General features: G+C 40.9%; 1 protein-coding gene across 1 annotated transcript in view; it reads left to right on the forward strand.

Annotated features, from left to right (window-relative positions):
* The window catches only part of LRFN2 (leucine rich repeat and fibronectin type III domain containing 2), a 315,580-nt gene extending 310,406 nt beyond the window's left edge, over positions 1-5,174 (forward strand). Inside the window, exon 4 of the mRNA XM_019527653.1 lies at positions 3,882-5,174. Within this exon, the coding sequence (XP_019383198.1) occupies positions 3,882-4,800 (919 nt within the window). The 3' untranslated portion in view covers positions 4,801-5,174. The remainder of the gene's footprint in view (positions 1-3,881) is intronic.
* The last annotated feature ends 6,186 nt before the right edge of the window (positions 5,175-11,360 follow it).

The following is an 11,360-nucleotide window of genomic DNA, read 5'->3' on the forward strand; positions in this document are numbered from 1 at the left end:
AGGAGATGCCCTGTTTATCAGGGCACCCCTTGGAGTAGCTAGATATAACGGCCGCAAAGTGACAGTGAGCAGATTCAGGTTAGACATGAGAAAGAACTTCTTTATGGTAAGGGTTGCCAGCATCTGAAATGGGCTTCCAAGAGAGGTGGTGCTCTCCCCTACCTTGGGGGTCTGCAAGAGGAGACTGGACAAGCACCTGGCTGGGGTCATATGACCCCAGTGCTCTTTCCTGCTCATGGCAGGGGGTTGGACTCAATGATCTGCTGAGGTCCCTTCCAACTCTAATATCTATGAATTTATGAATTGTTAGCCACAGCTGTAGCAGCTAATAATAGGCATGTAAGATAACTTGGTTGCAATCTCAATCATGGGAAAATGATCATTTCTCCATAGCACATCCAAAATCAGAGGCCATGGGCAGACTTACCAATAGATTTTAGGTATCTCTGCATGATATTTTGAATGGTGCTGTAATAGAACATGTCAGGATGGAAAGAGGCAAAAGATTCAAGCAGTCTATGGGTTAAGTTTTAAAACTCAAAACCAGTTATTTTGTTGTCTGAAGAGGTTGATCTTGTTTTTATGAAGTTCCCTGATGGTAAGACTATTTCATGATACTCTGTCTCAGATAACCCTCCCCCCACCCCACCAACTTATTACTAGTCAGCTGTGATTGATGACAGCTCTTAAGAGTCCCCACACCTGAAATCGATGCAGGCACATTTTCACTCTAGGATATTGATGATGCTTTGATTATCCCCAACACGGGTAGCTGCAAGATGCCACTTCAATCTTTGCTTTGCTCCATCACATGGTGAGCCTTTCACAGCTGCTCTGCACTTCTAGGACTGTTAATCATGGAACTCCACACTCTACCATGTGGGTTCAATAGCAGGGAATTAGCACAGAACCAAAAGGGCTCTTTAAAACCACAGCTGGGCCAACCCCTGAGGGTCATATTCAGGCTGCTGATGGGCTAAACTTACAAGGTTTTGCTTGGATGGCAATAGTTAGTCTATTCCATGGGAGGGGAGATCAAAGCACTTTACAAACATTGACTGATTCCTGTGATCACATCTTCAGCATTCACAAATCAAACATGTAAAAGTATTTTTCACTTCTAAATTTCATGAGAAGGAAATCTCATGAAATTGGATTTTCCTGTGAGATTTATGCCTTGCCCCCGCTTCTACAAAGGCAGGAAATAGCATGGGCATGTAGCAGCAAGAAATAGAATTGTCATAGCTGGCCAACAGAGCTGCCTACTTGTAGATGTGTGAATACTTCAATAAATCATAATAATCACTGACAGAGACTCTGGGAGAGGAAAGTTAAAGGATTAGTCACAGGAGTGATTTGATAACAAGAATGCATATATGCAAACCAATTGACTGAGCTATGATGGTAAAATCAAAACTAATGGGAGCTCTCATGTTTGCTCTGTCTTCATTATCAGTATTATGTATTGGGTGCTTGGCACCATACAGCACACAGTAGATGATATGTCAAGGCCTGGTATTCTAAAGGACTATGTTATGACTGTAAGAGGAAGTGGCTTAGTGGGGTTGAAGAGAAACACTGTCTAGACAGATGCTGGAAGCTGGAAGGTAATACTTTCAAAGCCACAGGGAGAAATTGCAATCAGAAATGGCTCTAGAATGACCCTTGCATGGAACTGAACTTTTTAGATACGGGCAGCAGGGCTACAGTGGCAAATCCTGGGAGGTTCCTACACCACCCAAACTTTAAAACCAACTGTTTAGCAGTGGCAGCAGCATTTCTAGAATGGCAATGCTGAGGGAGTCAATTGACTTCATGGTTGATTATAATCTATCTGGCCCCTTGTGAATTCTTCATTCCACAAGTGTTAACAACTTTTAATTGTCTAGGTGTTCCACCAATCAAACTAGCTTTTGTTCTGCAATTTTACTGTGGGTTAGCTGCTCCTGAGAATGAAGTGCCTGGTTCACAACCCTGCAGGTGGTTTTTAACTCCTTCTTATGAAGTTATTTTGGTTTCGGTTTCAACCTTAAACTGAATACTAGAGTCCTAGGCCCCTAGTGCATTAGTAAAGCTTCTAGTTTATTTTTAACTGGAGAAAAATATGTTATTGTATATGTGATGATGATGCACCTCACCATGTAGACCCCTCTTTTCAAAAATGTAGTTCCACCTATGCAGAGCTATTGAGTACACCTGAGGTTTCTTCGGTAACTCAGTTATGTCAGTGCAGAATGTATTAGCTATGATCTATGGGGCTGCTGTATTTTCCAGGCTTCTCCGAGTGAGGTTTATTCTGCGTGTTGTGTTCTAAAAACATGGGCCACATCTTCAGCTAGGGCCAGACTGCATGGATGGGATAACTGTACATGTAAAAGTGGTTTTACACATTGCCCTTATCTTCTTGCTTTCCATGTAGTCTGGTCCTCCTATGTTTTGACAGACAAGCCGGTGGACTGCTTTTATTTCAGCTTACTTCATTGTCTACAGAAGGGCAAGAAAGCAGCTGAGGATTGGCATGGTTTTAGAGCATGACAGACATACTTTTCCTCTTTTCGTTGTTATACCTCATGGTAGCAGGTTGAGCTATATAAGTGGTCCTGTAGCTGCTCCTCTGACAGTGTTAGGTATATGTAAGAATCAGGCCCTTTACGTTTAATTTGCCTTGCCTTTGCCAAACCAGCCTGTTGTTGTGTGAACATATGGAGATAAAAATACAAAAGATACACATCAGTGAACTATTTGCAGAACACATGAAGAAGGCATATCGCACATTTGGGGCTAGATCCTGTTCCACCTGTTAGGCAAATACGTAGACCTAGGTGCCTAAGGGTGGTTCTTTTCCACCCTGCTTCAGTCCCTGAAAAACAGTTAATGTAAAAGCTATGTCACACCTCCTCCTCATTCTTTTTTTTAATCGTTCAGTCTTAAACATAATATGTTAGGATATGGATGCAATATTGGATTTTCAGGGACTTGAACAAGGTGGAATAGAATTGCACATAAGCACCTGAGTGTACTTAAACACCAAGCTGGTAGAAAAGAAGCTAGCCCCTTGTGTTTTCAATTACATCAGGGTGCAGTGAATGCAAAATGGGTGTGCGACACTGCCATCCTGATCCGGTCATTTTGTATGTGGCATTGCTCTAGTGTTACCCATGTGTAACATAATTTCTGCACACAATGGCCTGCTTTGCAAGCATCACTTTGACACTTATCATTTTGGGTTTTTTATATCATGCTCATTTGCTGCAATAGTATTTGGTTTTGAGTGGCTTTCAAAAATAGCTTTTCTCATCCACCTCCTCGTCTCCCCACCTCTTCTCACAGCTCTCATTGCCAGTGCAGATCCTTATTTGCCAGTGTGACTGATAAACATGGTCACACAGAGAAATTTCTGGTAGAACAGATCTTTGCACTTAAAGGAACCATCCTGCATAATGTGCGGGGAGGTATAAATAGCTGGCTGCTTGCCGCCAGTGCTCAGGGAGTAGCAATCCAAATGCAAGTTTGTCTCTTGTGCTGAAATCACAATTTAAACTACATCCTCACATGGTAAGGCAAAAGGCCAAGCACCCATGTAGCAAAATCAAGGCTGCCAGACCTGAACTCAGAAGGAAGGAGAGCAGTTTTGCAGACTCAGTTAGCACTGACTCATAGAAGCCCAAGCTCTTCTACCCAAGATGTTCACCCAGCCAGAGAGATGAACCGGAAGAAAAACCTTAATTCTGAAGATTCCTGAAGTTCAGTAAAGTTCATCTCCAGGCCTGAATTGCATAGCTCAGACCCACCTCTACCAGTAATCAACAAACTGTTCTTATACCTGTTTCCCATTACATTTTAAACTAATTTCCTCCTTCTCTCTCTTTTTTCTTTTTAAGGATGATCCCTGCTACAAACAAAGCCTTTGTGGTGAACAATCTTGTTTCGGGAACAAACTATGACCTCTGTGTCTTAGCCATGTGGGATGACACTGCCACGACCCTCACTGCTACCAACATTGTGGGATGCGCCCAGTTCTTCACCAAAGAGGACTATCCTCAGTGCCAATCCATGCACAGCCATTTTCTGGGGGGGACAATGATCTTGGTCATTGGAGGCATAATTGTGGCAACTTTGCTAGTGTTTATTGTCATACTTATGGTCCGGTACAAGGTTTGCAACAATTCCCAGGGGAAGATGGCCAATGTCAGCAATGTCTACTCACAAACGAATGGAGCACAACCTATTCAAAATGGGGTCCTGCCCCAAGTCAACCCAAAAGTAGTTGTGAGAAATGAACTCATGGAATTTAACTGTGAGTCTGCACGAAGCAGCATTTCTTCTTCCTCTAGTTCTGTGAATAGCCGCGACTGTGATGACTATAGCCTTCAAAGTGAACAGGGCACATTGTCCAGTAAGTGGAGGCCCCCTTCTAGGTCAAAACACAACATTGACCGGCTAATGGGAGCTTTTGCCTCCCTGGAACTGAAGTGTCAGAAAAAGGAGGATACGATAGACTCCAGAACTTCCACAGTGGCCCACCATTCGGACAGAGAGCCACTTCTGGGCCAGCATGAGTCCAAATTCCGTAGCCTCCTCACGTTACCTCTGGAGGGTAAAACTAAACGTAGCCATTCTTTTGACATGGGGGACTTTGCCACATCCCAGTGTTGCACCTACCCAAGAAGGATCACAAACATTTGGACAAAGCGAAGCCTCTCGGTCAACGGCATGCTTTTGCAGTATGATGACAATGACCTACCAGGGGCAAAAGGGACTTACGGGAGCTCAGAATGGGTAATGGAAAGCACGGTGTAAATAAGAGCTTCTCCCCCTCTCTTCTTACTGCAAGTGTAATAAAGTTTGGTTTTGTTGAAAGGCCATAAATATGAAAAAGGGAGGAAAAAAAACATTCTCAACCTTATTGGCCAAAAATACAATAAAATAAATGAAATAAAAGAAGAAAGGAAAAAAAAAGAAAATAGGTAAATAAAATGGGATAATAGAGGAAAAAGATAATGAAATGCTAATAAGCATGTATGGTGTCACTAATGTCTGGCTCTGAAAAAAAAAACATGTGAATACTTCAAGGAATTTACTAGTTGTATTTAGCATTGCTTTCCAAAAGTTTCCTGGCCTCTCAGTGAACCATCAAACAAGATTATCGTAAATGAAGTTTAAAGTGGGTATAGCAGCATATATGTGATTCAAAGTTGGTGGGTTTTTTTCCCCCTTTCCTTTTTGGTAACTTGAGAAGGATACTCCCATGGATAGAAGACTAATGCAAGATTGTTACCTTCTGTCATTGCAAATGTTTCTTGCCGCAAAACTACAGTCAGGTCATCCATAGGACAAAAAACAGATTCACTTTTTGGCTTAATCTCTTGATGTTAACAGCTACATATGAAGAATTGTCTTTCTTGTTCTTGGGTTGGGAATTTTTTTTGTTTTTTCTTGTTATTTTTTCAGGAGAAATGGTGTTTCCGTTCTTTTTTTTTAGTTTTTATTCTCTCAAGTCCCTCTGTTATAACCAGGGATGCGTACAAAGATCAAACTTTTGATGTAATGTATAGCCCACCTCCAAAACTTTCCCTTATCTCCCAGGAAAATAAAATCTAGGAGTTAATATTTTTTTTTTTATAATTAATCATTTTTCTTCCATCTCCCTCACAGTTTCTGCTTGTCAGTGCACAAGGCAGATTTCAGTGGTTGTTGGTATCTGTGAGGGTTTTGCTGTCAGAGACTGGGGAAAAAAGTCAAGATTTCATATCAAAGGAAAGAGAGAGGAAAAACATAAGCTGCTCTGGTGAACTCTCCACATTATTAATACAAATTGCTTCTGGCAAAAGTTATTTTAGCTCTCTCTCTTCAACTGACAAAGAAAATGCAGACTTTCACTATATTGTGACAAAAAGCTCTCTATTGCCACAACAGGGCATGATGATATCAGTAATATCACAAGAAGTTCAGGTTTTTGACCATTTTGGGGGATTAATAGTATAATGGTTATGTTTTGAATTAGCTATGGAAAATCAGCTATATTTGGATGTTTTTTGAATGGGTGGGCTCCCAAGTGTCACCTGCATCCTGCCCTTCCTCTATGCCGTAAACATGCTCAAATCTGTTTCTCTCTCTTGGTAAGGTACCTGTTAAGAACAGCAGTTCTTTGTGGCTTTAAAACTGATTTTCAAGTTCCTTTTTGGAGAACATTGCCACGGTTCTGAGAATGCTGTGGATACGCATGGTTTGCCCACTTGATTACACTCTCCACAGTGACTTGACTGTGATTTCCAGCATTTTGGCAGCTACAGCAATTGTGTTGATTTAATTTGTTTACTTATTTATTTGTTCCCAATGATCTGGCTGCTGGAAAATGGCAACCAATTATTTTGTAAAAGATGTATGGAGAAAGGTTGTATGATGCAAAGGAAAAACACACAAAAACTCTATGTATATTTTTTTTAAAGGCTCAGAGATATATTGTGACATGGCTGTGTACTTGATCTTGTATTCGTCATGTTTCCTACCTGGAGTTTTAGAAAATGACATCCCTGTGATCAGAATATTTTTTTCCTTTAATTTCTTTTTTGCTACAAAATGTACAGTAAAAAAACATCCTTGGGAAAAAGAACACCTTCTTTTCATTTATTTGAATGTTCTGTGGTCTTCTTTAAAATTGACACAAGGAACAGTTATTGTTAAGAACTACTAACCTTGATATTCCACATTCAATCTCGTACTCTCTCAAAACTCCCACTGACTTCAGTGCAGCCAGAATTTTCCCTATAAGGTAAGATTCAACTCAGCTCCCCGTAAAATACATGAGAAAAATGTTGTAAAATAGGAATTATTCTTTTTATTTTTGAAAGGTTTATTTTACACTGGTGTAGAGTACTGATCCAAGGCCCACTGAAATCAGGGGAAATCATTCCATTGATTTTAACAGGCTTTAGGTTGTGCCCTACATTACCAATGCTGATCTCATCAAAACTTAGTTTTCAACAGCTTTGACAGCCTGCTTTTTTCATGCCTTCAGATGGAAGCTTCATTGCTCAAATCTTAATCTACATCAGCCAACTGTCCAGATGGCAGCTTCATATCAATTGTTAATTATACTTTACTTTAAAATTGTATTTAAGACTCTTGACAAATTTTGCCTAGTGATTTACTTTTCTTTATTATTGAATGTAGTGGTAAGACTATTTTTATTACATGGCTGTTTCCCTTTACACAAGGCAGCTGGGTTGCTTCTAATTCAGCTGTTGATTTCATTTTCAATATTAGAAGTAGATACTATCATAAAAATTCAAGCTTAGAACCCAACACACTCATCTTTACTGAAGAGGAAAAACTCTGTTCTATTTTTGCACTCATGATTAGAGAATGTAACTCAACAGATGCTCTCTTAAAGAAATGGATTCCTGCCAGAAGACCCAGGTAATAAAATCCCAAATCTAACAGCTACAATGTTTATTATTGTTAATTATGATTTTTATTCATTTGGCACTAAAGGATTTGATTCAGTCTATGACAACAAATTTGCAAATACCACTTAATAGGTAAAGTAAACCTTCACCCTTATCATCTTGTCAGATCTCAAGAAGGCAGGATGGGACAGTAGTTGGTGCAGAGATCACTGAGGAATTCCTAAGGTATATCTACACTGATATTTAGGATCAGTCCTGAAAGTCTGTCACCCTAAACTACCCCACACTGCTGAGCCAGTCTGTATCTTACCTGGAGGCCTATACCAAAGGCATGTACATAACAGGTATTACATAAAGGAGGGTGGTTGCTTTTCCAGGGCTTCTAGGCTTTTGCTGGTTGCCACACGATGTAGGGAAGGAATGATTTCCTTACTGTTGCTACAGGTATGGGGAGAGAGAGGGGTTCATCTTCCTGAAAGGCACTGGGTGTTGGTTGGAGCCAAGGCTCACAATTAAAAAAAACCAAAACAACAAAAGAAAATGGCACTTTACTTTAAACTCGGTGCGCTCCTGCACTGAGTCCAGCACATGCCCAGAAGAGGCAATGCCTTAGCTGGACCCAGCTCACATGATGTCTAGATAGATTGGACACTTTAGTGGGGCTTTTTCTGGCATTTTTATCTAATAGTTGATTAAATCAGCTTTAGAAAAAACAACTAAAAGCCCCACTGAAGCACCCAATCTATATGAACTCTGTAGAGCAGGGTTGAACTAACATGTTGCTTCTTCCAGTAAAGCACAATTTTTTGTTTTTCTTTAATATCAATAAGCAGCCTGAGGTGTACTGATAATCCTGCTGGGACTTATAAAAAAACCCAGAGTTTCCTGGCTAGCGTCTTGTCCCTCTTTTCAGGGTGTGACCAATTGGCACATTTAGGATCAGGAAGGAATTTTACCTTATGGTCAGATTGGCATGGACTGTTGCATAATCCCCTTCCTTGGATCTCCCTAGTGTATTTTAATTAACTGATTCATGTCCTTGCAGTGGCAGGACATTATTAGTGCCCTCATCGCATTGCCTTGCCTTTGGAATGTTAGGGTGTGTGGTTGTTTTCTGGCACTGTACAGATTTGGGTCTGTACTTAAATTTGTTATATTTCACAGCCCTGCAGATTGTTCTTACTCATTCTAATTAAATCATATTTGCTGCTCTGATACAGGCTGGGGACTGACTGGCTAAGCAGCAGTTTTGAAGAAATGGCCTGGGGGTTACAGTGGACAATAAGTTGAATATGAGTCAACAGTGTGTCCTTGTAGACAAGAAGGCTAACAGCATCCTGGACTGCTTTAGTAGGAGTGTTACCAGCAAACTGAGGGAAGTGATTTTCTCCTCTATTTGGCACTGGTTAGGCCACATCTGGAGTACTGTGTCCAGTTTTGAGCCCCCCACTACAGTAGGGATGCTGAAAAATTGGAGGAAGTTCAGCAGAAGGCAATGAAAATGGTTAGAGGGCTGGGGAAACTGGGCTCTTTTAGTCTGTGGAAAAGAAGAGTGAGTGGGAATTTAATAGCAGCCTTCACCTACCTGAAGGGTGGTTCCAAGGAAGATGGAGCTAGGCTGTTCTCAGTGGTGGCAGGTGACAGAACAAGGAACAATGGTCTCAAGTTGCAGCAAGGGAAGTGAAGGTTAGCTATTAGGAAAAAAATTTCTCTAGGGGGGGAGTAAAACACTGGAATGGGTTATCCAGAAAGGTCATGGAATTTCCATCCTTGGAGGTTTTTAAGACTTGGCTAGACAAAACCTTGGCTGGGATGAGATATTTGGGGATGGCCTTGCTTTGAGGAAAAGGTTGGATTAGATGAACTCCTGAGGTGCTTTCAACCCTACTTTTCTATGATTCTATGACTGTGCTTGGTAATTGTGGATGAGGGTTGCTCATGCAATTTTATGAATACGTTAGACTAGTGGTGCTCAATCTTCCAGCCTTATGGGCTAAATGAGTGGCATGGAGTCAGTCTGTGTGCATCCTGTATGCAACATCCTGTGTGCATGGTCAGTCCATGCATGCAAATTGCCATGCCCCTGCCTGACCCTACGCATGTGTTAATCCTGTGTGTCATATCTGCCTGTGTGTCAGCCTGACCCCATGAATAGATCAATCCCAGGTAAAGGATCCAGTCATGGAGTGACCTAACACGCTGGACCCACAGCACACTGGTGTGATCTAGAACACTGGGCCATCATCCAGCTTGCAGAGCTCCCTATATGTCCAAAAATTTGGAAGCAGAGAAGTAGTATTAAGTACTGCCACTGCTACCCTGCCAGCACATTTTTGAACCTGTGGGAAGACTCATGAGTGAGGTGACATGGCTCTGTGTGCTGGATCAAGCCCATGAGTTGGAGATTGAGTACCGCTGGCTTAGACAAACATTTCTATAGGATGACTTTGACAGGGAAGATCTAGACCTGAGCAGGGGGTTGGAGTAGATGACCTCCTGAGGTCCACTCCAGTCCTACATTTCTATGATTCTGTGCTTTTTGTTCTTTGACTCAGCCTCTTCTAGGGCATGAAATCAGGAACTGGAAGCTGATTTCCATTAATGGACCTTCTGTACTTGCAACCACCAGTCCAAACACACTGGAAGGCATGGTGAATGAGAAGATAAGTAGAGCCTGTACCCAAGAGCTTAGTAGAGCATCTATGATCCAGCTAGACTGCAGCTAGGTATCTGAGATTGGGGTTTACTGTGTAGCTGATCAAAAAGTACAGGCTTAAGGGCAGCCTTAAAATCTACCTTAATGAGCACTGTACTTAAATCCTTAGGTGTTGCAGGAACTTGTGCTGATGATTCAGTAGGTGGTCTTCCTTCTCTAGGATCTTTCTTTTGGATGAAATGCACAACCAGGTTCCTGACCACTTCTGTATGTACCTATGACACTTGTCAGACAAACAATGCAAGATCTTGGACGAACTGTGCTCTACCATGCTCACAGTTCTCACAGTTTTCAGCTGAGTACCTCATTTTGAACTTTCTGATTTTTTCATATATTCAGTGACTGAGGAAGAAACAGATACACATAGATTTATTTGAGTAGGATAATGTCATGGTTCATTGAGGGGATGATCCAGCTCCCATTATAGCCAATAGAATCATTTCTACCAATTAGTAGGAGTTAAATTCAGCCTCTCATTCCCACAGCCCTAAAATTTTAACAGTTCTCAAGTAAAAATTCAGCTTTGGTACTTTTACAAAAATCCTCAGCAAATCTTTTTAGATACAATTATCAAGTGATTTAGATAGAAACACATCACCGATTGATAACAGCTTTCAATAAAAGGCATCGTAGACGATTAAAGATGCTGCAGAATTCAGAGATGCCTTTGAAAATGCCAAATGCCAGCTGAACGTGTGTGTATAAGACTTGTAAGTTAATTTTTTTTGACATCTTGTATAGCAGCAGCAAGACACTATTTCTAAAAAAAATTGATATGCCCTTTATTTGGAAAAAAACAGGACATGATTCCTATGCGAAATACTGCCTATGTTTTGAAATGCTGGAAAACAATGTTGTCCTCCATAACATAAGACTATGAAGCATTGATGTCAAAATGTGTGACACTGAGCAATCCAACGGACATTTGTGAGAATCCTGAAGCTGTATATGATATACTAAACACCTTTGTGTGTGTGTGTGTACACACATATATATATGTGTATATATATATTGGCCTCCAGGTTTGAAATCATTTCTACTGGAGTGATTTACATCACTTGCCCAGACACCTTGAGAGGCTCCATTTAGTCACAGACACATACACAAGGGTGTTTCAGAAACTAATAGCAATTTTGAAATAAAAGCATTTTGTGTGTAATGATCATTTACTGAATCACAGTCACTTCTCAGAAGAGTCATAAATCATGGCTGCATTCCACCATCAGTGCTCCCCA

Source organism: Gavialis gangeticus, unplaced genomic scaffold, assembly GCF_001723915.1.
Source record: "Gavialis gangeticus isolate Ggan-Ray unplaced genomic scaffold, GavGan_comp1, whole genome shotgun sequence".
Lineage (NCBI taxonomy): Eukaryota > Metazoa > Chordata > Crocodylia > Gavialidae > Gavialis > Gavialis gangeticus.